The 26,804-nt window shown below is 39.8% G+C and overlaps 2 protein-coding genes across 2 annotated transcripts in view; one reads left to right on the top strand and one right to left on the bottom strand.

Annotated features, from left to right (window-relative positions):
• Window positions 1-434: 434 nt before the first annotated feature.
• Window positions 435-12,103, bottom strand: fance (FA complementation group E; the record flags this gene model as incomplete). Its single annotated transcript, XM_080831863.1, has 10 exons — window positions 435-551; window positions 663-788; window positions 1,207-1,273; window positions 1,458-1,533; window positions 2,869-2,992; window positions 9,279-9,422; window positions 10,776-10,832; window positions 10,933-10,977; window positions 11,161-11,743; window positions 11,895-12,103. The coding sequence occupies 10 exons, from the start codon at window positions 12,101-12,103 to the stop codon at window positions 447-449; spliced, it is 1,536 nt and encodes a 511-aa protein (XP_080687989.1). The 3' UTR covers window positions 435-446.
• Window positions 12,104-13,416: 1,313 nt separating this feature from the next.
• rad21l1 (RAD21 cohesin complex component like 1) overlaps window positions 13,417-26,804 on the top strand; it is a gene marked incomplete at both ends in the record, with an annotated part of 23,645 nt that continues 10,257 nt past the window's right edge. Inside the window, 7 exons of the mRNA XM_080832391.1 lie at window positions 13,417-13,563; window positions 13,698-13,827; window positions 14,247-14,346; window positions 22,421-22,539; window positions 24,915-24,971; window positions 25,135-25,233; window positions 25,928-26,074. Of these exons, the coding sequence (XP_080688517.1) occupies window positions 13,417-13,563; window positions 13,698-13,827; window positions 14,247-14,346; window positions 22,421-22,539; window positions 24,915-24,971; window positions 25,135-25,233; window positions 25,928-26,074 (799 nt within the window). The remainder of the gene's footprint in view (window positions 13,564-13,697; window positions 13,828-14,246; window positions 14,347-22,420; window positions 22,540-24,914; window positions 24,972-25,134; window positions 25,234-25,927; window positions 26,075-26,804) is intronic.

The following is a 26,804-nucleotide window of genomic DNA, read 5'->3' as shown; positions in this document are numbered from 1 at the left end:
GAACGTTTTCCTGAAGAGAAATGTTTCTAAAACGTTCTAGAATCATATCATGTTTTTTTCTGTAATGTAACCTACTTTTTGCAACTTGTTTTATGGAGGGCGACAGAGCAAGCTTTAAGCTTGCACTTCTGATTTCATTCACCTCCCCAAACGTTAATAAATGTTGGCAAGCGAAGAGGCAATACAAAGTTTATAAACACACCGCCAACTTTGCTGTTGTTGTGCATTTATACTTTGGTCCCTTAACAGTTACTTTGTTGTAGAAATGAGTTCTGATTGATCATGAATAAAAGCAGAAGAAATATAACAGTTTTCATGTAATTTAATCAGAAACACTTTAAATACAACTATTTTACAATAAACATGTCTTAGCCTCATACGATGCATCTCCACAGTATCTATCTGTTTTTGATGTAGCCTAGTAGAGTTGCATTTTGAGGTCTGTCTCATGAGTGAGAAATCCGTTTGAGTGCCGCCTGAAGAGACTTCTTCAGAAATGTTTCATTAGCATCCAGGCAGCAGGACAGAATATGTTTACATTCACCTTTAACCTGATAAAACAGAAGAAACACAAATCAGATATTCACCTAGCTACAGTCTGATTTCGGGACAGCCATAAAGGCGCCATCTTGTTGAGAAGTTGTGCAAGGGTTGTAACTCACATGGCTCTGATATTTGGTCAAGACTGTGAGGAGCATCTTGGCAAACTTCATGGACTTGACAAAGTGGGCCGACTGACTGCTGAGTTGGTTTGTGAACCTTGTGAAAATTGCATCTGTCAATTCCAGCTGTGAAGAAAAAAAAAGAGAAGGATATAGTTACAGGCACGCAGAGAACCTCATTGTGTCACTCAATTGATGACGATGGCCAGTCCATCTTCTTTGATTCTACATTTAAATCCATAATTGTTGGTGATGTAATATAGGCCCGTTAGAGGTACAACAGACTAGGATGCAACCTGAGCAGGGTCTTTTAAAAGTCAGTCATTGCTCAGTGAAACATCTGAGGAAAACAGAAGGCAAGGAAACAGCAAAGACAGTAGTGCTAGTGTTAGGGTGACATTATTCACCGTTGATCATTTGGATATAAAATAATGCTGTTGTAACAACACAGGTATTATTCCCAGCCAAAGTATTTTGAATGGAACATATTTAACCTTGGAGAACTAATGTATTTCTAAGGACAAAACAAACACCAGTGACTTACCCTTGTATCCAGAAGACAGTGGATGACGGAGAGTACACTCTCATTCCAAGATCCGGAGAGAGTCATTCTGCAGAGATTACAAAACTATTACATCATTTACCGTAAATAACAAAATGTACTACTTTCTCAAATTTCCAACTAAAGACCAACTAGAATATAGAACTTACTCATTTGTGAGTCAAAACTAAAGACTAATAGAGTAATACTTTTTCTACAATACATTTAGGGTCTTCAGGAACAGCTGATCTTACCCAAAGACCAGTAGTCTATACTGGGGCTCCAGGGAATCTTCTATCAGTCTGCTGATCAATTCAACTTGAACAGTTCCTGAAAACATTCACTACTTAAGTGGACACCAAGCCAAACATGTTTACATTTACAATGATACCATTTCCTATGCATATCCCACAAATTCTTCTAAACATCTTAAAACATTACTTCACACAGCTAAATAAAAGTTAATTTCACTCTCTCTCTATGGGCCCTATCTATGCACCCAGCGCAATTGACATTGTCACCGACGCATGTATCATTCCTAACTTGCACCCGGCACACAGCGGGATTTTCCCTCCAGAGGCGCGCGTCGAAATGAACTTGCGTCGACATGGGCGGGCCGGAACAGAGAAGGCGTTTCTCGGGCGCAAGTCTTCCTTTGTGGTATCTTGAGGTTTCAAAACGACAGTGCGCCATTGACCAGAATAAACCTAGTCTAATGTCAGAGGCGCATTGTCTAGAGTCTGTAGCGGGTTTTTAGACGCTATTTTAACGGCGCGTGCTTGGCCGTACAGTATAGGACCTATAGGCTACACTTTACTTCTGTCGTCTACACGAGAGATTAACACCAATTTTTTGGCAAGCCATATATAATTACAAGGAAAATAAAGTATTTACCACATGAGGAAATCATTGTGATATCCGTATCCAAGATATTTTAAAACTAGGCATACATCTAGCGTACAAATTGACCCAAATGATTCAGGTAACTTGAAGCTGCGTGACATTTGATTTATTGTACGGCTTTGTTGCATTTATTCATTCACAATGATTTCCTCATGTGGTAAATACTTTATTTTCCTTGTAATTATATATGGCTTGCCAAAAAGTTGGTGTAAATCTCACGTCGGTCTCCTCGGCTGTGAATTGTTCCGGTCTTCCACCAGGTAATTCCGCCATTAAAATAACAAGCGGCTATGGAATATGCGCTGCTCGCTCTTAAAGGGAACGTGAGATGAAGCTTGGATTGGTTTATTGCATATTACGCCCAAACCACACCTATGGCTGAGTAACCTCCTTTGGACCAACCCATTTGACACTTGCGCTGGGTGCAAGTGTGTTTTTTCCGCCGTTGTAATAGCAACTGCGCCATAGAGCCGCCCACACAGCTACTTGCGTTTGGCGCTGTCCTACTTGCGTTTCTGATCGTTAAAATAGGGCCCTATGTGTTTTATAAAGAAACCCCGGAAACCTGGAAGTTGTTATCTTTCCTTTTTCCCCAAAATTCTATAAACACCCTGCAGTGAAGATTAGAGCTTTAGAATGCTTACAAAGTCCATGATAAATGAGAGTGTTCTGCAAACGCAGTGTGAAGAGGAGAAAGAGAGACAGTTTAAGTGAACTATGTCAAACTAAAACCCGGTGTTGGCTACCGTAGGATCAACTCACCTGCCTGGCCTCCCTCCAGGATAGGTTTTATGAGCTCCTGGCACATGGGTCTGGGGTAGCGGGCGCACACTGATGACACTGCGGACGCCAACCAGCGAGAGGCTGGCTCAGACAAACAGACCACCTGTGGAGAGGAAGACAGACGGATGTTTGTAGGATGAAGTTTTTCATTGTTATTGATCACAGAGCCAACATATAACACGTAAAAGATATGTCACAAGATTGGCAATACCTATTGATAAATGTTTATTGTTAAAAAATTAAGCATAAGAACAAATGGATCCAAAATCTAGAAGATGAATGTATAATTCCACAAAACAGTAGATATTGTGATACTTTTGGCTTAATGCTTACAAGTGTTTAGAAAGTCTGAATCCAGCTGAGTCCAGCATAATGCTTAGCAGTGGATGATTCACTTCAGATGTTTTTTTTTTTAAACTTTTATTTTTATATGGATTTTCCAACAATGATACACAAAAAATATGCAAACAAACCATACAAATCAAGACAAAACACTCACACAAAACACAAGGATCAAAACAAGACACAAAAAAAAAAAAAAAAAAAAAAAAAAAAACACACAAAGCTTATAGGTCCTTCCATTCAGTCACAATGCAACAATTCTGTCTTATTCAGATGTCATTACTATGAATAGTAGTGGTATCACCCTCATCCCTTCTGTAATATTTCCATTTCTCCCATTTTCCTTCAAACTGATCAACCTGCATTCTCAGGGTATGTGTAAATCTCTCCATGTCGTAGATCTCCTCCACAATACTCAGCCACTGTTCTTTAGTAGGGGGGTCTACTTTATACCAGGCCCTTGTAATTGCCTTCCTGCTAGCCAATAATAGTACTTTCACCAGGTATTTATCCCCTCCTTGCACCTCCTCTTGTGGAATGTTCCCCAAGTATAACACCAGACAAGTTTTTGGTATCTCATATCCCAATATCTCCCTCAGTACACTCCACACTCCCTCCCAGTATCCTTCCATCTTTTGACATTTCCAAAACACATGTGTATGGTCTGCCTCCATTTGACCACACAACCTCCAACATGGTTTCTGGTCTGGAGCGTATCTCCCCTTAATCTTTGGTGTTATGAAATACCTCATGATGTTTTTCCATCCAAATTCTCGCCATATCCTAGAGCTGGTGGCTGAGTGTTGGCCCTTGCACACATTATACCAGTCATCTTCTGTTATTTCTATTCCAATTTCTTTTTCCCATTTTTCTTTAATATAAACAGTTGAATTTCCCCCACTGGACCCTAGAGCTTGGTATAGTGCTGAGATCACTCTACATTTTCTCCCTTCATATGCATTTATCATTATTCTAATAATCATGTTCTGTTCTTTGGGTTCTTTTAACTTTATTTCCTTTAAATAATAATCCCTCACCTGAAAATACCGAAAGAGGTCATTTGCTTCCAAATCAAATTTCTCCCTTATAGCCTGAAAACTCTGCAATTTACCCTTCTCTATTAGTATGCATATTGCTGTAATACCCCTATTTGCCCATCTCTCAAAGCCCAAATCACTTATTCCTGGTTTGAATCTTTTGTCATGGGTTATCCACCTCAGAGGCCTTATTTCATTCTCTATTCCATACTTTTTCACTACCAGGTGCCAAGTCCACAATGTGAATTTAGTTATCGGGTTTAACAATCTCTCTTCCCTTTTAAACAATTCCTTATCGGTCATTAATATTTGTATGGGGCTAGCCTCAACCTTCATTTCTATATCCTTCCATCTAGCTACATACTCTCTATTACACCAGCATGTTACAGCCCTGAGTTGTGCAGCATAGAAGTAGTCTTGTAGTTTCGGTACAGCCAAGCCCCCTTTGTCCTTGTGGAGCTGCATGGTGCTAAATCTAATTCTTGGCCTCCTACCCCCCCATATGAACCTGGATATCCATCTATCCCACTCCATGAACTGTTTCGGTGGTATCATTACTGGCAGAGTTTGGAAGAGGTACAATAGTCTCGGTAATACATTCATCTTAATTATTTCTATCCTTGAGCTAAGATCAAATTGTAGTGTTGACCATCTTTCTATATCCCGTCTGAGTTCTTGATTAATCTGAGTGTAATTGGCAGTATATAACTTCCACGCTCCCTTCGTGATGTTCACTCCCAGATATCTAATTGTTTCTGAATTCCATTTAATTTTATATTTCTTTTTTAACTCCGGTGTAGGGGTATAGTTTATGGCCAAGATTTGTGTTTTGGTAACATTAAGTTTATATCCTGAGTAATACCCATATTCCTCCAAAAGGTTCATCAGTGCAGGGAAGGATTCACTTGGTCGCTCCAAGTAGGCTACCACATCATCCGCAAATAGCCCTATCTTATGTTCAGAGCCATTCACCTTCACCCCTCTGATATCATGGTTCTGCCTAATCGCCTGTGCCAATGGCTCTATGAATATTGCAAAGAGAGTTGGAGAGAGACAACACCCCTGTCTAGTAGATCTTCCCAGACCAAAAGAGTCTGTGAGACTACCATTCACCTTGATCCTAGCAGTCGGCTCTTGATATAAAGTTTTAATACATTTGACAGATTCCTTATTGAGACCAAATCTTTCTAAAACCTTATATAGGTAAATCCAGTTGACACTATCAAATGCTTTCTCCGCGTCTACACTAACTAAAATTGCACTATTCTTTGTTCGCTGAGTCTCTTCTACAATGTGTATCATCCTCCTTATATTGTCCTGCGTCTGTCTTCCTGTAATAAAGCCGGTCTGGTCTTCGTCTATAATGTCAGTCATGAATGTCTCAAATCTTTTGGAAATAATTGATGTATACATCTTGTAGTCCACATTCAGTACTGATATTGGTCTATAACTACTACAGTGCTCTTTATCTTTGCCCTCTTTGGGTATGGTTGAGATAATGGCCTCCTTCCATGAAGGAGGGATTTTCCCTTCCTTAATTGTGTACCTAAATGAGGCCAACAACACCGGGGTCAACTCTTTTTTAAATATACGGTAGAACACTGAAGGAAGCCCGTCACTTCCCGGACTGGTATTGTTCTTCAATCTAGAGATGGCCCTTTCCATCTCCTCCTCTGTGATGTCTGCCATCAATAATGTATTCTGCTCTTCCCCTATAGATGGTAGATCCAACCTGTCTAGGAAGTTTTCCATATCTTGTTCGTCTGCCGCTGGTGGTTGTGTGTATAAGTTTTGATAATATTCTCTGAATACTCTCTCAATTTCGTCCGGTTCGGTAAGCAAATCATTAGTTTGTGGATCTCTAATTTTGTATATGGTATTCAATGCTTGTTGTTTTCTTATACGTCTGGCCAATAATCTGCTTGCTTTGGAACCTCCCTCATAATAGGTTTGTTTAACAAATCTAGCTTTCTTTTCCACTTCAGTCAGTAGTATATTATCAATTTTATTCTTTGTTTCTTTCACTTGTCTAAGTATCTCTGGGTCACTTGTGGCATTATGTTTTCTCTCCAAGTCCTTTAAACGTCCAATTTGTGTCTGGTAATTTACTAGTCTGGATTTCTTCAGCAGAGTTGTCTGAGCTATCAAGTTCCCCCTAATGACGGCCTTAAGCGCATCCCAAAGAATGTTTGGATCTACCTCCCCATTATCATTTTCCTCTATATACCTATTTATATCCTTTTTTATTCTTTCTACCAGGTCTTTATCATTCAGAATCCCCACATTCATCCTCCACACTGTAGTTCTCCTTCTCTTGTTTAAATGTATTGTCATGTAGACTGCGTTATGGTCTGATAAATCTGCTACCCCAATCCTACATTCCTCAACCCTATGCATATCTCCTTTTGTCATGAAAAAATAGTCCAACCTTGAATACATTTGGTGTGGGTCTGAGTGGTGTGTGTAGTCTCTCTCCAAGGGATGTAGTTCTCTCCAAACGTCTGCAATTCCCAAGTCAACCAGTTGTATATTCATATATCTATTAAGCCATGTCCTATTCTTCTTTGAGCTAGTTGTATCTAGATGGTAGTTCATCACCATATTGAAGTCCCCTCCACATATTAAGATCCCCTCTTGTTCTTCATTAATGATGTCAAATAATGATTTAAAGAAGGTTTTCTTGCTATCTGGGGGTGCATATACATTGATCAATGTCACTTTTTGTCCCTCTAATTTACCCTTTATCATTATATATCTTCCCTCCTTGTCACATATTTGTTTTCCGAGTTCAAATTTGGTACAATTTGTTATTAATATGGCTACCCCTCTCCTATTGTTTTGTTTGTGGAAAGTGCTATAAAATGTATTGTTGTACCCAAACCTCTTTAGTTTCTCATGTTCCTCTGTAGACAAATGTGTCTCTTGTAGAAACACCACTTGTAATTTTTCCTTTTTGAATTTGGCCATAAACTTTGCCCTTTTAATTGGACTACTAAGCCCATTCACATTCACTGATACCACTTTAACACCTTCATGCTGCATTATACATCAGTTCCCCAGTGCACTTTCATTACCCATAAGCTAAACATGGACACATAAAAAACCTCAGCAACAGCTATTCTAACTAAACAGTAAAGAAAAAAGTGATCTCCCATGGTAGACTGGGGTTCATTATCTCTCCCCATTTCCCCTGTTGGTGGGGAGAGGGGAAATCCTCTCGTACGAGGGCCCCCCTTAGCGAAGAAGAACTCTCCATGCCGAAGTCCTCCGTTCACGCTAAACATGTCCAACATATTCCAACCGTCACTCCCGGCATTAACCTTGCAGTTCTTATAAAGCCAACAAAACGCTAGGCATGCAGGCATATGGATATATTTTTTTTACCCATTGTCCAAACCGACCCACACAATGGATAATAGAATAACATAGAAAACTCCCTTCAATAAAATAATTACGCTAGTCTTAAGAAGAAAAGAAAAACTCTGTGCAGGAGTGGGCTGAATCATTGTCTTAAGCATGAGTAGCTTTCCCCTTCATCCTTGGCCCAAATAAAGTATGTGCCTACAGGCTACTTACGTAACGTTTAGAACCAAAGAGCTTTAGAGAAAGAAAAATAGAAAATAGGGAATGCGAAAGTTCGTGCTTGTTCCATGATAACGACTACGAGGAAAGTTCTCGTCTACTCCTTCCGAGAAAACCGCATCAGCTCCTTCCTTGCTCTCCCAGCGACGTCGGTGTCCTGGGCCCCAACTCTGCGCCATTTATAAGCGGCTTCCAGCTGCTGCTCCATTGGAGGTTGTTCCTCCTCGACCAGACCTTCCACCTTCATTCCCCTCTCCTCCATCGCCCGTGCAGCTTCTTGTGGACTACCGTAGGTCTGAACGCCTCCTTGCCAGTGGACTCTCAATGATGTTAGAGGTGACTGGAACTTAATCCCTTTTCCCTTCAGAGCTCTCTTAAGACCCGCATAGCCACGGCGCTTCGCAGCCACCTCCGCTGGGTAATCGTAGTCGAACGTCACCATCTTTTCTCCAATATGAATTTTTGTCTGCCAGGCCTTTCTGAGGATGTCATCCTTCATTTGGTATTGGAGAAAGTTGACAATGATAGCTCTGGGATTCTTATTCGAGGCAGGTTTCGGTGCCAACGCTCTGTGAGCACGTTGTATTTGTAGGTCGGCATCTTCCCCGAACTTAAGTTTCTCACGTATCAAGTTATCTATAAACTGGGGTACCGAATCCTTCTCTGTGCCCTCTGGTACTCCCCAAACTCGAATATTATTTCTTCTTGATCTCCCTTCTAAGTCAGTTACTTTTTCCTGTAGCCTCCTTTGCTGTTTGAGCGAAGAGGCGAGAATCCCCTTCAGCTCTGAGTTCCATTCCTCGTTCTCCACAACGCGCTCTTGAATGTCTACGATATCTCTGCCCTGCGCTTCAATTCCTCTCTCGAAGGCCTCGAACCTGTTGCTCATCTCCACCTTAAAAGTGGCTAGTTCTTGTCTCAACATACTTCCCCAATTTTGAATACTCTCTCGAATGTCCTTCATTTCTTTGCGGTTTTCCTCGCTATTGGACCCAATCTGCCTAGACACGTTGTCGAAGCCAGCCTTCATGTTAGCTAGCATGTCTTCGTTAGCAGCTTCAGAATTATCATCTCCCTTTCTATCTCCCATTTTCTCTCGCTCTTTTTGCTTCTTTTCCGTTTTATTTTTGGTGGAGTCCCTTGTAGTAGTCATCCCCTCTCTATTTGCACATTTGAATTTAGGCTTTTCAATGTTTAATACTTCATCTGCCGGGAGCTCCTGATTTCACGTCTATCCACTCATTTGCCAAAACCGGAAGCCCCACTTCAGATGTTTTGATACCTAAGAATAGATTTACACTGACATTTCAGTAATAGCTCCCAATGGTAATTTCATACAACCTGCTGTCACTACATCTCATTCTGTGTGTGTGTGTGTGTGTGTGTGTGTGTGTGTGTGTGTGTGTGTGTGTGTGTGTGTGTTGGTACCTTGCTGAGCAGCAGGTTCCTGATGAGGGCGGCCGCCACACTGTGGCTCAGGTCTGGAGAGAGCGCCAGCAGGCAGGAACAGAACTGGGGTAAGGTCTGCTCTCTGACCTCAGACAGCTGCAGCAGCCCCCACAGCACATCCACCTGGACACAGAGGAGAGGAGAGATGGTATGGAGGTTGGCAGGTCAGTGTAGCCTGTGTAATGAGACAGAACAGTCCCACGCTGGACTCAAATTCGTGACAATGACGGACATGGTAGGCTGGGGAGCTAGTGGTAGTATTTTATACCACAGGAATAGAGACCTCAGGCAGGATACCTCAGGCAGGTGTTCAAAGTGTTGGTGTGTGTGTGTGTCTGTGTGTTGTGTGTGTGCGTGTGCGCTTTATTCAGCTGTGCAGGCAGAGAAAGGCAAGATTCACAGGAAGATGCTCATGCGTCTCTAGTTTCTCACGTCTCTGACTAGACAGGGAACAATTCTGAAGTATTCAATCAGTGAAAGGAGAGGAGTTTTCCACACAGAGCTCGGAACCCTACTTGTAACTTCTAAGAAACATAAAAGCATATAAATAGAATAATAAAACATTAATATATAAGAATCATAAGACTCTCATTAGCAAGAAGCATCATCATTGGCCTGTATGAAACAAATAACCATGACATAAGCATACTGATAGAGTAGAATAATAAGACATTCATATTAGGGGTGGGAAAAAAAAAATAGTTTATTCGATTTTTCTTGATTCTCTCTAAAACGATTCTCTTTTTTTTTTTAACACATCCATTTTATGTTGAATACATCGATTATTGGATTGTTCATAGAAAGTCAAAATTGTGACAAGGAAAAGCTTTTTCTCTAATAAAAAATAGAGAAGGTAATTCATCTGTTGATTTTCTTTAATTATCAAACACAAAGTAGGAAGTGTAGCAAAGACTCTGAGTAGCACACTCGAATGTTTTAAAAGTCGAAATGGATTGATAATCGTTTTATCGGTTTTGAATTGATAATCGTTTTTTTACACATCCATTTTATGTTGAAATGCAATTATCGATTGATTATCGATTATCAATTCGAAACCGATAAAACGATTATCGATGCATTTCGACTATTGAATCATTTTAGTCTAAAATCACTCCCTACTTTGTGTTTGATAATTAAAGAAAATCAACAGATGAATTACCTTCTCTATTTGCTTTATTAGAGAAAAAGCTTTTTCTTGACACAATTTTGACTTTCTATGAGCAATGCAATAAAAGATGCAGCTTGCATTTCAACATAAAATGGATGTACATGTTAAAAAAAATTAAAAATAATATATATATTTTTTTTAATTACAAAATCGTTGACCTCTGAATCGGAATCGAATCATGAGGTGCCAAGAGATTCCCACCCCTAATTAATATATAAGAACGTGAAATAGGCATACTGAAAAGGTAGAATAATAATTAATTAATACATTAAGTAATAAGACAAATAAACATAACTTAGCATACTGACTTGACTGGGGTTGCACTCATTCAGCAGTCCAAGGGTGGCCACAGTGCTTTGATCCCACTAAACAGGACAACCAAAATAAGAAGGCTTGTTATCACTATGTGAAGAAGTAGTAAGATGCTAGTGAGAAGTTTTGTGGTTAAAGATGAAGGTACCTCACCTCCATTTCAGTCTCTAGAAGTTCTTTAATTAATGGAACTGCAGCCTGCAAAGCAACATGTAGAGAGTATCATAAATCAAAACAAGTCACTCCAGCATTACTTAAAGAGAAATAAGAGGTCTCTGTGCCAACATTCCTGCTTCACTTTAGCCACGACTACCAATGTTACCGTAACAACCTGGCCATTTAATGATGTCATGTTTTAAGTGCACTTCTTGCAGCTCTCACCTTTATGTGGTCTGGTAAGGTAACTGAGTCGGAGTCAGGTGGTGGCAACAGTGATGCCGCCGCGTTATCAACAGGGGTTTGGTCCTGAGGAGGACACTTCTCGATTGGAGAACCCTCTGTCTCTTTGGCAACCTCCTCTGGTACACCACCTTCAGCAGAGTTGGGCAGCTCCATCTTCATCCTCTTGCTCTGTTGTCCTTCATTGCTAGGGTCGGAGTCCACGTCCAAATTCTCACTTTTCCTCTTCTGGGACTGACTCAAGGGGGCTATTTCCGTCAGACATATTTCTGGTTTGGCGAAGTAAGAGGACCATCCGCCACTTCGGCCAGTGCCCTTGAACTGCTCACAAAGTTCTCTCACACTCTGTTTGCACTGTGGAGTCAGAATCTCCCGTTGTGGGTCTCTTATGTCTCTGTGCAGTTGGCCAATCAGTGCAGCAGTCCACGGAGCTCCATCGTCCTCTTGGCTCAAACAGTTCAACAAACTCAGGATGCAGTCTTGAGACAGCCCGGTGTGTACGACGTGAAGAAAGGACAGGAGGCTCCATTTGAATGATGCAGGAAACAAGCACACCAAAGGTTTGCTTTGAGAAGAAACCAAAAACACTGTGTTGCTTTACATCCTAGTCATGAACAATCTTATAACGCATCAGAGGTAAAGTGAGTGACCACACATGTTATGTTACTTCATCATGTCATACGTACACGTTCGCTAACAAGTGAAGGCGTACTTACGTTGTCAGTCCTTGGGAATCCCCGTGTAAGCAGGGTTCTCCTTGGCACAGTCTTTCCAGGATATTATGCACCGAGAAAGAAGTATCCAAAGTGCGCTGGCGATTGAAAACTTTCAGTGCTTTATTAACTCCAGCAGACCCCAAGAAGAGAGCTCGGAGCAACAAGCGTGAGCGACTGTCAAAACGTTGTAATAACTCCTTTGGTTCCATGGCAGTGTAGTAAATAAGGCATTCAACCGTGAGTTGACTGCTTTTTCGTCCAACTCAAGGGACATATGTCCACTGTTAGAATGCTCGACATATACTTACTTTTCCCCATAGACGAGAATGCCTGTAAGTCAATGTTTCACTGTCTATGGTACAGACGGGCTTTGGTTCTTGTTCTTTTTGCCGCCAACCCTGACAAGAAAACCAAAAGAGTCTTATCGCCATCTATTGCTATGGAGAGCACTTTCACCTGCGTATCCGAAATGTGAAGTCAACATCGCAGGATACGCGGATAAAAAGTGAGCATGAATATCCTTTTTTTCTGTCCAGCACACATTTCACATTCAGAAGTTTCAAAGCATTGTTGAGATGAGGGGAAATTGATAACATACGCTTATACACATGTCTTTGAAAACACTGTTAAATAAATTGATTGTACTGAATTAGCTTACTCCTAAAGTTATCTATTTAAAAAATAAACTAAAAAGTGTTATTTTAGTTTTTCTTTTCACAAATAACAAAAATCGAGTTTTGGGGAACCCCATTTTCGTGTCCCCATTTGTCAACATGCGCAGATTCACCAACTCAAAAGGAAGGCAGGTGCGCGAGCAGGCTCCTGCTTGTCATTTGGTTTGCAGGTAAACTATGACCTAGAAGTGTTGTTAGAAGTGTAACGTTACCAAAGTATAGATGGCATATACTTATACTTAGATGTATATGGGCATTTCCATGTTTGTCAAGGGGGAGGAGAGAGTGTGGTCGTAAACAACCTGTTACGGCAATTGTAACTTAATTATGGGTTTAGTTTTAGTTTGTTTGCTTGATTTTGGAGCTCGAGCTAATCTAAGCTAGCTTGCTAACGTTAGCTAAGACAATTTCCCGCGACACTGGCTGTGTACTTTTATTGCTTGTCGTTATATTAACTCGCTGTACAAGAGTTTCTCTAATTAATTGACTTAGGTAAAAACAAAAGCGAGTAAACGGTTTATTTACAAACCATAATCATACAAAGCAATAACTTTCCCCCATTAAGTTATTTAGCTATCTTGATAGCTACATTAATTTATACTTATCGTCGTTAGCTTAGCTAACATTAGCAAATTAACTGCTATTGACAGCGTTTACAATATTTTAAGATAAAGTTACCACTCACCCAAAATAAGGTGAGGGGAAATGAGTTGGCTATCCCCTCATATATCAAGGAATGACATGTGTCTTCACGCTATCCAGTTGGAGTGAAACATGTGTATTACTAATGTAATTTCTCTTTGACAGATGTGGAACAGGATAGCTTGGAGAAACAAACAACTTTAAACATGCAGTTCTACACACAACTGTTTACCTCCAACCGTGGGCCTCTGGCCAGGATCTGGTTAGCGTGTCACTGGGAAAAGAAAATTACCAAAGCTCATGTGTTTGAATGTAATTTAGTGATGGCCATCCAAGATATTATATGCCCTCAGGTAAACTATAAAAAGTGACATCATTCAGATCTCATTGTTGTGTAGTAATGTTATTTGTAGTTATATAAACTAAGTGATTTTACTTTTGGTTCTATCATACCTTACGTTTCATGGGAGGTGTGGTCTGACCCTAGATAAAGATTGGCTTGAGAACATCAGGACATCTGCTTCTTGGAGTGGTGCGAATTTACTCACGGAAAGCCAAGTATCTTCTTGCGGACTGCAGTGAAGCTGTGGTAAAAATCAAAGTGGCCTTTCGTCCAGGTAATCCCAAATCCTGTGGTATTCAAATACTTTTTCACTAAATACAGCATTGCCAGTTTGATCTAACAAAGGTATTTTGACGGTTCACCTGCTCCGTACTGGTGAAATAAAATCACCCACTGGTACATATTGGGTCTATGTCGCCCTTCCCTATTCAGACATTCTTATCGAAAGGACGTCAGCCAAAAAGTGCTCAGGGAATGTTAGTTGATATTTTCTCTAACCAAAAAATGATAAACATGACCATCATGACATCTCTTAGCACACAATAACTATTTGTGTCAACCTGAGTGAGGATAAAGGAAAAGGAAGTGTTTATACAGTATGCCAACAGCCCCATACAAATATAAAAGTCTCCTTGCTCCCTCTATCTTTTTCCTGATCGTTTCCTGATTTTGTTTGCTGTCTTGTCCCTTCAGGGCAGCTTGACCTGCCGGAAGATGGGAAGGAGGCCCGGTTTAAATCCATCACACTCCCAGAGGACTTCACCGACTTTGACTCTGAACTGCCCGACCCCAAGTACGTTACCCCAAGTACAGATCACTGTAAATTAATCCTATATAGTCTTTGTCCCGTAGATTGTGATACATGGTACAATGTTATTGTAAAAAATGTAAATAATTGAGATACTTCTTTGGTGAACAATAAAGTATATCTGTTATGTATAGTGTCAACAACATGTTGACGTAGCACCACCATACAGGCTTATGTTAAGAATATTTTTTAATGTTCCTGAATATAGTTTTAGTTACCATTGTGTAGATTAGTTCTGACTTTTGAGGTTTAATTTAGCATGTTTTGTAATGTTGTGTAGTGGCCAGTCTAGGTACTGGTGTCTTACTTCGGAATCAAAAGACTTGAGAGGCATAATTGAAAAGAGCTGGAAGCTTAGTTTATTGCCACAGACAAGACAATAAGAGAAGGACCCGCGTAGTCGTTCTAATGATACAAAAGTGTGTAACCCCTTTATATAGACCTCAGTTATCCTACAATATTATCTGTTCATTTCTTACTGGCTCTGGGCCAAATCCAATCAGAATGATCAAATTGTAATATTCATAAAGGAGAAGACATTCATTTACATGGCGACTAAGAGTCTAACTCCCTTTTCTGCACATCTAGCATTCTAAAAGACACCAGACCTTAACTTAATTTATTACAGCAAGCCTAAGCCAATTGTTCATGATACTAGCAGTGTCTAGAGAAATCCCCTAACACGGGGTTAAGCGCATGGGCTCACATGAGCTCACATGGGTTCTTGTAATTTAGAAGTTAAACAATACCTAGTTTAACAATAACTAAAAATGTGATCTACATAATCCCCCCTTTGTCAATAAAGACACACCTTGCTCTTGCTCATATCATAACATAACATTTATCACTATTTTATACAGCATATGAGCACAGTTTTAGTTATACCGCAAAGCCAATAGTTAACCTTAACCTAAACATCACATGAATCTAAACAGTTAATATAGCCATTTTACCAGCTTCCAGTATTTAACATCACACACACAAATAATATCTCTCTAGGGCAGTCCTAGCAGAGTTCACACCACACAGACCATGGAACATTCCTATATGGCCTGTCATATGAAAAATAAAAAATACAGAAGTATAGAAATACAGCTCTATCTAAAAAGCTACAAGCACATTTTATTTATTTTATTAAGGCACTCTGTCTAAATTAATACGCAGTCAATTTTAATATAAAAGTTAACTTCAATGTAGATATTCAATTTATTTTTACCCATTATACTTTGGCATTAAGCTTAAATTCATCTCCAGGAGTTATAGTTCCTTGAGAGGCCTGACATATGTGTGAGGACAAAATCCTCTAAAAAATAATCAAACCCCCCTTTGTTTACATCATACATTATTCCATTCTCTTGAAGTAACTGCATTCTTCTCATCAGTAAATAAACTGCTGCAATTTGTTCTTTCAGTATATGACATATGGCTGCAGGTGTGTTGAATCTTTTTCCAGGTCCCCGTTGGAGTCAGGGCTTCCTCCCTGACCCATACATACTCTCATGCGTTGCTCATGACCTGTAACATTTCAAGTGCTTCATCGTTACCATAAGACATTGTTAATCCCACTCTGCTTTCACTTTTATCAACCAACACTGTCATCTGGGTAAATTGAGAAGCTATTGCTCTGACTGCAAGTGACATAAATGTCCTTTGCCCACTTCACATCTGATTGGAACGAGTCCTCGTAACTCCCACGCTTGCCTGTAGAACACAGATTTCTCACCTGAAATGTTAAAAGGACCTCTGGTAACCAGTGTCCAAGTTCTGTTTCAATTTCCTCCAAAAATACTCCCCACCATGCATTTTATCAGTCATATCAAAACATTCGTAATTGAAATATTCTTCTATAGTGTAATCACGGATTTCCCCTAAATCAGTTTCTGGCCAATTGTATATGTATAATTTACAATGGTCTCGCAATGTGTATGCAACACCCTTTTCAAAATGAAAAATCATATTTCTATGCGATTGATTTCCCATGTATATCATGCATTCAAACAAGCTTTCTTTTGCTCACTTATACCGAAGGTTGATTCCTCTGGCGATGATTTTCTCTGCTTCATTACCACCTCTCCATTTCTTAGGAGACGCCTTCATACTCACAGATCCACCTCCATCTGCTGCTTTCCGTTTTCTGGAGATCTTACCCTCATCCAGTTTTACATCTTTTACCTTCCCCTTGTTCCGAATCTTAGGAGGGGCATCATTCTGGATGTCAGCATGTGCAGGGGTCAGGATCTTTACTAAAACCTAGAGGTTATTGCTCAAACTTGTGATCCTGAAATTCTACAAAAAGTTAGTACAATATTACACAGTAGAACCTTGATATCACCATAGGCTGGAAGCTGTTTTTGTTTACAATCTTCACCTATACCCAGTCTCCTGACTGGATCAGTCCATATGCATCCACCTGTGTATATATAATCTCCAAAAATTAGAAATGACAGATACGCATAATTTCTACATGCCCTATAGACATGCTCTAAACGTGTAATATGATTGATGATTTGCAGTACTTTTATTCTATGCTTCCCATACATTTCTTATTGTTCAACCAAAAGCATTGCTGTTATGCTAAAACTAAATAATATCACATATTAAAAAATATACTTACCCTCTCTCAATTTTGGTCCTGTCCTTAGACATTCCTCAATCCATCATATGAATCCATCCATGTTTCCAATACCTTTTCATATCTATGTAGTACATAACTACCTATACTATTACACCTTCCATTTTAAAATATTACCCAAACATTTTATCCGTACTCCTTTTCTCTGATTAAAGATGCTACAAACATAGCATTATACAAATTTGAATCCCAAAACCTCCCATAAATAGGGTGACCATAACCCCAAATTCAAAATGTTCTCGTATACCCCCCCTTACGCACTTAAAATCAAAGTGCGTACAAAACAACAGGGCTAATAACATGTATGAAGTTACCATGTGGCCATCATAGCACATTCATATTTTATCATGCCCGCAATTCATCCCCTTTTGTCCAATGGTCTTATCCAATAAACTAGTTTCATCACATATTCACAGTATAGTTATAAATACAAAGTTTGACTGCAAAGTAATTATTGAATCCTGTGTGGCAAACAACCAAAGCCCACATGGCTGATTAAAAATATAAAGGCTGACCCCCCTTAGTCATATAATAATAACCAAAGGCTTACATTGATGTTCACAATCCTCATACTACATCAACCCTACTTATACCAAGATATATCACTAGTAAACCAATATCTCACAGGGCATGGCATTTCTTCCTCATCCCCATCACACACTGAAAGTACAATTATCCGTGGCATACCTTCCCTTGATGCCATTTCTGCTCCTCAACCAAAAACACTTAGTTTAGATATTACAGCCAAGCCTGTAAAAGACACTTAAAACCACATATATTAAAAATATACTTTTAAGTGTTAACATAAAACCAACACAATTCCTCACTCGAACCTTTACTGTTTGGAAGATTCTCATTTCCCCTGCTCCCTAACAGACTCACAGCCACATCCCTCCATATTACCCATAGACACAGCAACTTGAATACTGCTGCATGTACTTATCCTGTGTGCCTATCTGACCAATAAACCACACATATTAACCTTCCTCACACACCTTCACACAAGCCTTCCTTACACATACACTTTCCTTCAATCCACAAACCTTCCTACTACACACATGTGCAAAATGTATCCATACAGTCCAACTCATATTCCCGAAACTCCCAATAAACACCCTGAACTGTGACTCCTGACTGGAACATGTGTTCTCACTGACATCCTCCTTTGTCTCAAGCCAGCCATCCTAAACTCCTCCAAACCTCCTCTTCATTAACATAAGCCATATAACTCCATATCCACAATGGCCTAGTTCTACGTTTCACTGATGCCTGTGCAGAGGATCCCCTTCTCTCTATCACTCTCCACCCAACTGTATAACTAAGAATACTGATAAGAGAAACTTTCAATACTCTACTCGTACCTTATTAACCCTATCTATATATGACATATTATGGCTATACTCACTATCAATATGGATTATTTACTCTAAACCTCTATATTTGTTGGTGTAACAAGAGTCTGAAGGACCATAGTGTTACCTGCAGTACAGTTCTCTATCAGCTTGGTTTGTTTACATTTTGCGGTGTGGGAAGTGCTTGGAGAACTATGGTGAGGCGTGGTGTCCGATTAGTCAAAGAAAGTCCAGCCTAGGTACACTCAATTTGAATTCTCATACGGAAAAACACATATTTCTCTAACAAATTAATAGGAGTATGATTTTAAATTAATATGGGCATCCTTACTTCCTCCCACTCATTTTAATTGATACTGGAACTGTAGAATACCCCAGGTCCCTCTAATAGGCCTACTACACACCCCCGTACAGGGAAACTAGACCCCCGGTTTCACCAATTCATGGCTGAGCATTTCCCCGTCCTACCCACATCCAGGTGCGTCCTTGAGCCTTGTCAGATGTGTGGTCATGTCAGAGTCCTTTTAACCTGCCATCTCCCTTCACCCCCTCTCCCTCTGCTTATTCCTATGAGGCCCTTTCCTCCGAGGGCTGCTGCCACTGTCGAGATGGCTGTGTCCAGTTTGATTGTTCATAGGCTGAGGTGCCATAAAACTCTTCGGGAGGGGTTTGCTCTCGGGATGTTGAGCAGACACTGGAACAGGCTTTCTTTGTCCCTTTCACAAAGTCCAGTTAGTTTTGAATTCAGATCTTAGGCATAGATCCAAGCAAGATGTTTTCTTTCCATCTCTCTTTTCAGACGAGCTATTGGAGCACTTTCTTGCAAAAATGGGTAATAGAGGTCAGCCCAGCCACAACCTGATGTCCCCAAAGTTGATACTAGTTTATATGTGTGCAGACTTTTATTTTTTCCTTTCTATCTACACTTCTCTCAGAACTTATTCCTACTCAGCTCTGTTATAAAGCATTGTTCTGCTATGTCTGGTTATTCCCCTTCTCTAAATTACTGCCTCCTCTGTCCTTACTCTATTATTGAATTATCTCAACCCTTTCCCTAATGGACTGTGTGCTGTCTCTTTCACTGCTGTTTGGCAGCACTCGTGTTAACAAATCTGGCTGTGGAAATCTGTCCTCTGTTTACAGATCCTCATCAATACTCTTAACTTTAACTTATGCTGTTTTTAACTTAGTGTTCCCTTTTCTGGACTGTTCCCGACATTCAGACATCTCCACACCTCACGCTGCATTCTCCACAAACTTCCTAATTGCCTTATCATTATATCAAATATCTTTTGTCCTAATCCTACTTTTCCTGGCCTTAAAGCATTAAAAATCACTGTCTCTTCCTTCACAATTTCCTTAATCAAGTTGCCTATGCCTGCCTTCGAGCAATCCTATTTTATTGTTTCCATCACAAATCTACTAATCAATTCTTTCATCTATCTTACTCCAAAACTTCTCATAGTCTTTGTCAATGACACAGTTTTCTTTGATACATGACAGGACAACTAGATTCTGTCCATTTCTCCTCAAACTTATCTCTAGTCTTATCTGGTGGTGCGCTCATCTTTTGTCTCAATTTTGTCAGATCTTTCTTTGTTATATGACTATAATCCTCTCCCACTATCATTGTGTCATCAGCCAGAGACCAAAATGCAGTGCTAACGCCTAATTTCTCATTTATACTTGCTTCCGACTAATACAATTTACTTATCTCTTCCAAAGGAGTTTGTCCTGCATCTACCAAAGCCATCCTTTGAATTCAAATTTTACCACAGATCTATGTATAATAATTATTCCTCTCTCTCTTTTCTGACTACAACCGTATACTTTAAACTATACTACTGTACTTTGAGAAATAAGTCTTGCTTAAAGCTCGCTCAATGATTTTACTCTCTTCCAGCCCCTCCTTTCTCTGCTCCTTAGCACAAGTGGGCTTTATCAACCCCTCCTTCCTCGGCTTCTGCTATGCGCTACTCTCCTCTCTCTCTCTCACAGACTCATGTGTCAGTATGATTGATATGGCCCCAACCTTTTTTCCCCTACAGTTCTGTCTCTCTCTCTCTACCTCTCAACGCACGCACAAAAGTGAATCCCAAAAACCACAGTCTTATACTTTTTAACTTCTTAATACTTAACTCTAAAGAAACCAAAATGAATTGCAGGAAGGCCAACCTACAACATTTCAAATAACATTAATTACAATGTTTTTCCACATACAATCTTAACATACAATTAATTATTCCCACTCCCCTATTTCTCCTACCAATTTTGAAATAATCACAACATCCTACAATGTTCTACATACTATCATACAAGTCCTCTGACTTAAATCATCAATTTAACTTCCTAATTTATTCTTTTATCTTATGTATTTGACCCTAATAAAAAACACCTCTCAAATACCCCTTCAAACTGTATGACAAAATACCCAAATTCTCTCACAATTACTGTAATATAGGCCTACGTATTACAACAAGTCTTTTACATGTTTTCTTTACCAGTCACGAAATTACCTTTAAAGGAATATTCAATGACAATTTCTCATATGATATATTGACAATTCAAAACTGAACAACTGCGTGTGGTGTTTATATGTCTGTTGCTTAAGGAAATGTATCAATCTTATCTCCCAGCAACCTTGTGTTTTGTACCTTATGTGTTGAATGTATTTAACTTGTTTTCAGTTTAAATGATTAACATCACAATTTACAATATTTCACAGAATCGTCATTCTTTGAAAAAACACGTAACACAAATACCACACTATTCAACGAAGAGATCATAACGGTATACTTTATATAGGCTAGGCTTAAATCACACATATCAACACTATATTTCGCGAAGAGATCCCGACTCCAATTCGCACATACCACGGAGAGATCCTCTCATTTTATATTATCCGCATATGTTTCCACTGGCTATATCATTCACTCGTGACTCATACTCACTTTCTCACGTCGCAAGGAGCTCTTCTACAACCTGCACATTCTTACTCGCAGAGAGCTCTTCTCCAACCTGCACATTCTTACTCGCAGAGAGCTCTTCTCCAATCTGCACATCCACAACCTTACCAAAACATTATCATAAAAGAAAAATATAAGTCATCCCAACTTAGACTAACACTACCGTCTATGTATGTAGCATTGTACTCCTACTGCGAAGTGGAGGCCTAAACACTATCAACACATCACGCTTCTCCCCTTACCTTTACCACGATGAGCTACACTCATTCGCCCATACCAAAACCTATTATAAAAACATACACATCATACAAACATAAAACATATAATTCCTAAAATACCTCCAGTTCTTTCCAATGAGCCTCTTACTAATTAGGATTCTTGGCTGAGAACGTCACCCGAAGAGCGCTGTTCCCCACCCAGCTTCTCCCTAGCCACACTAATCAGCAAAAAATATGCATTTCTTACCTAATTAATTTGCGCGCTGTGGCCAGCGAGAGCCACGTGGCGAACAGCTCCCCCCAAGGCTTTTGTTCTTGATCAGGTCCCTTCGATAGGTCGACAAGATTATATAGTGGCCAGTCTAGGTACTGGTGTCTTACTTCGGAATCAAAAGACTTGAGAGGCATAATTGAAAAGAGCTGGAAGCTTAGTTTATTGCCACAGACAAGACAATAAGAGAAGGACCCGCGTAGTCGTTCTAATGATACAAAAGTGTGTAACCCCTTTATATAGACCTCAGTTATCCTACAATATTATCTGTTCATTTCTTACTGGCTCTGGGCCAAATCCAATCAGAATGATCAAATTGTAATATTCATAAAGGAGAAGACATTCATTTACATGGCGACTTAGAGTCTAACTCCCTTTTCTGCACATCTAGCATTCTAAAAGACACCAGACCTTAACTTAATTTATTACAGCAAGCCTAAGCCAATTGTTCATGATACTAGCAGTGTCTAGAGAAATCCCCTAACACGGGGTTAAGCGCATGGGCTCACATGAGCTCACATGGGTTCTTGTAATTTAGAAGTTAAACAATACCTAGTTTAACAATAACTAAAAATGTGATCTACAGTTGTTTGTGTAAATACACTCTTCTCTATTTACAGGATGTTTAAGGATGTAGTTGACATCTCCTTGAACCAGAGTCGCATGGAGGAGATAACGCTCAGGGAAGATTTTGGGGATTTCCCTCTCATGATGGATAGCTTCAGTGCCAGATCTTTAGGTGCTCAACACTTCACAACACAACTCACAGACACTTTTTCAAAGGTCAGGTGTAGCTTTATACCCTGGGGCATTCCCCACTACCTTTCCCCCTCCCTTCTATCTACCTTAAATATAAACTTAAGTGGTATGACCAGAAACATATTTACTTATTATAATACAATATAATATAAATATAATCTGAGGTAGGAACGATTCAAAGTTAGCAGAACTCTCTCTATGCTTAAGATACGGAACAGTAATTTGTGCTGTGAGTTTTGAAATTCAAATACACAGCTCAGTGATATATGTTCACTTTCAGGCATGCATACGTTTAAAATAATCTTTCTCATTCGTTCTGGAAATACAAAAACACAAACACATCGGGATAACATGGCTGTCTACTGAAAGGCATGCTTCAAACATTCACGTTCACTCTTGAACTTGCATGAAACATAAAATGTCCGCTGCGTTACACTATAAAAACACACTCACAGTGACAATATTCTGCACACACACAACTTGGAGACACTGAGAGGATACAGGTGGTTACACTATTGATCTTGTTGTTAGCAAGTGCAAGTGAAGCACTGTTTCATTTCACTTGCAAATCTGATACAAATCTCCATTTAAATCTCGGTATTTCCATTACCGATAGTCGATTACGCTTACACATTCATTATACATGTGTGTCGCTTCATTTATGCATCAGTTGACTACTTTTGCTTACCTGAACATAGAGAAACACAAGCACAAAAAAACTGTCACGAATCGTAGTTTTTGCCAATCGTGTGTTTGCCTTTTGGACTTTTGCGTTAAAACTTTTGTCAATAAACCTTGAACTGCATCTGGTCTGCAATTGGGTCCCTTCCTGCAAATCTGTGTCAGAAACACAAATAAAAGCACAAAGAGACACAAAGAAACGCTAGCACACCAGGGCCCCATTCGTCGTAAGGGCTTAAGTTAAGTCGATCAATTGTCTTATTAGCCAGTTTGAATTACCGAGATGATTGAGAACAGGATATATCGGGTCGTCCACGGCTTATCCCAGTTTTACCATGTAGTTAATTTGAACCAGACTAAACTTATCTGGGCAAGTGCATGTGCCTGTCCTACTTCAAAAGGGGGCAGGGTTGATCACCAAAACCATGATTTTTTTTGAAGGTACAATGGCTTCTAAACTCAAAGAAAGAGCCTCTTTTTTTCTCCGCTGGCGAGCAGAAGATGATAATGAATGCTTATGAGGAATACAAGACCATAATCATTGTCAAATCCAACGCCGCCACCGTTGCGAGAGCAAGACAAGAAGCTGTGTATGCAGGGGTATCTATAGATTATGGCAAGTGTGATCTGGTACATTAGGTAGCGCTGTCGGTTAGTAGTTGCAAGGTTGCTAGTTGGATTCCCTCACCCCCTTATTAAGTGTAGTTTTACATTTCCTTCTAAGTCGCTTTGAATAAAAGCATCTGTTAAATGACTAAATGTAAATGTATTAATAAGAAATGCAATAAATTGAAGCAGTGAAAAGAAATTGTGTGTATTTCTCTCTATTCTTATCATGAGTCCACCTTAATCATTTTTTTACAATAATGAAATGCTATGGTGTACTTATAACACTGTCATATAATTATGAGTGCTTTATCTCCGCATCGCCGATACTACAAAAATGTACCACTGGCAAAAAAGCGCAAGACAGTCAATGTTCGGCTGTGGTGTTTGCAATAAATGGCTCGAGAATGTCTTGTAAATATATTATTCCTTGTCGGCTGAATCGGGAGCGCTCATACAAGAACTCATCATGATAAAATATCGGATATTGGTGATTGCGAGGAACTCTCTCACTATGAAGCGCCAATTTAACTAATATCACTCCTTGGTCAAAAGGATCTCTCCTTTTCCTGGGGGTGTGGCAAGCTTATCCAGCTTCACTTAAATTAGCCTGCGCTGGAGCAGGTTGGAGGTAATTAATGTGTTGCTATGGTGATTTATCCAAAGTTGCTTCCACAAACCGAAAGGAGGGAATTATATTATCTCATCCTGAAAATGATCTTGCTAAACGAGCTACGACAAATAGGGCAAAGGATAACGTGGCTGCACTGCAGGCTGTGAAGGTCGACTGAATGACACATGTGCCCCCCAACCCCGGGCCTGTGTGCCTTTACTCATTTTACTCATTGTAATCATGAATTAATATCCTAAACTCCTAAAAATTAACATATCAGATTATGAATGAACAAAACAATAATAAATCCCAACAATGAAAATGATGAGTACAAGGGGGTATCCAGTGTCCATTGATATGGGCCACTTTTCTATGTAATATTTTTAGAAATTAAGTGCAGGTATTTTTGCGTGAATGTGGGTAACCATGGCCTCATAATCTCTTGTCTCTTGTAGGGGAGAGGTCGGAGTTCGATGGGTTTGGTGACGAGGGGCTGGAGAACACTTTACTAGGTAAGGACCGGCCACAGATGTCTCTCGACTCTTGACCGGATGTGGTCCGATCAGCAGGTTGTATATTAATTGAATGATTGATTGAAGATTGATTTGATTATAATATACTCTAAAATACTATAAAGTAAGTCTTGATGTTTTTGCTTTTATTTAATTTGTCCAGATTTTATGATCGAGGCGAGTAATGAAGGATTCACAGATATCTTTGGCTCACCTCATAAGGTCCCAAGGACACCACCTCCAACGGCCATCAACCAAGACGGTATGCATTAATTACACACTCCCTCAACTAAGTACTATATGGGCTTGTGTGTCTGTTTATGTGTGTGTGGATATATAGATACATATATATTGATAGAATGTACTGAGCATGCCAAACTTCATAAACTGACCGGAAGACGCAGTCAGGGTTTACTGGAATTAATTTCAGCGTGGAGACACCCTCTGAGCGTGTTGTTCAGAGAATGGCCTACCTGACTGTACAATGTGTTACCATTTATACCATTCAGTCAGGTAGAATACAGGGGGGGAGGTGAGACCACACCCTACAGGTAATGGCAGGAAGGGGAGACAGTGGGTTGGGGAGGGTCAGCTGTGAGAGGGTAGGGGATTGAGAACAGAGGTCAAAGGGTGATAGCAGGAAGGAGGCTGGAAAGGGGTTAAGATGCTAATGGTTCAGGTCCCAGTGAGACAGACAGAGTACACATCCAGGGGTATGGGTTACAGATACAAAATAATGCGACACTTAGCTCATGTCTCTTACAACAGTAGAATATCAATATTCGGTTCCATCAATATTGGCAAGGAACAGTTTGTTATTGTATGTTATGTCCAATAACTCTTATGCTCCTTCGTGTTCAGTTTTGTGTTTAATCCTCTGCATCCTGTAGTAGTCTGTCGCCCCCTCGGGACCCTGTGTGATACTGCAACATAACTGGGTGATATTCTGATTCCAGATGTGGATCCAAATGCTTTGGAAGTGCAAGTAGAACCCTGTAGTCCCCAGACCCCCACTGCTGTGTCATTTGGTACCATGAACGACGAGACGGTTCTGGTGGAGAATGAGGCAGAGTACTTTGCTCTTGAGCCGGTTCCAACGACACGTAAGACAGTTTGTATCGTGTTTGTTTTTTACCATGACACGCAAGACACTCCACATCGTGTTTGTTTCTACCATGACAGGAAAGACACTTGATATCGTGTTTGTTTCTACAGCGTAGTAGGTTGGCTCTGTGGAGGGGGGTGGGTTATTTCAGTTGTACACAAAACATGAACTAAAGCTAGTTCAATAACTTGGAAAAATCATTTTGTCATTTTTATGAACGTTATCTTCAAATATGGAATAAAGAAAGAAGAGAAAACCAATCCAAAATGCCAATACTATAGTACCCTCCCCAACTCCCTGGGATGAAGACAGGCAAAATTAAAAAAACAAATAAACAAAGGGTAATTTAGTTAATTTACAAGAACAAGATCCTAAGTGCAAACATAGGTGGGTCAGTGCAATGCTCCCAATGAAATTAGGGCCCAGGATGTTACATTTCTTGTGCTATAAAATGGAGACTTCCCAGTAATGGCCAAACTGTTCAATGTCACATGCAACTGATCATACTAAAATTACCTAAACTACATATTGGAACACACCATGGTACACCACATTTTTTCTAATTACTCATATTAAATGATTAATGATTAATCAATCATACTTAAATGATCAAAACTACATTTACTACAAAGTTCATGCATTGAGCAACTCCCTCTTTTGAAATATTCAAAGATGCGAGACAGCCCCCTAAATGTCTGTAGCATTAAGTAACAAAAAATACATCATCA

The sequence above is a fragment of the Sprattus sprattus genome (assembly GCF_963457725.1).
Source record: "Sprattus sprattus genome assembly, chromosome: 2".
Classification (NCBI taxonomy): Eukaryota; Metazoa; Chordata; class Actinopteri; order Clupeiformes; family Clupeidae; genus Sprattus; species Sprattus sprattus.
Note: the sequence above shows the minus strand (reverse complement) of the source record. Positions and strands in the feature narration are given on the sequence as shown.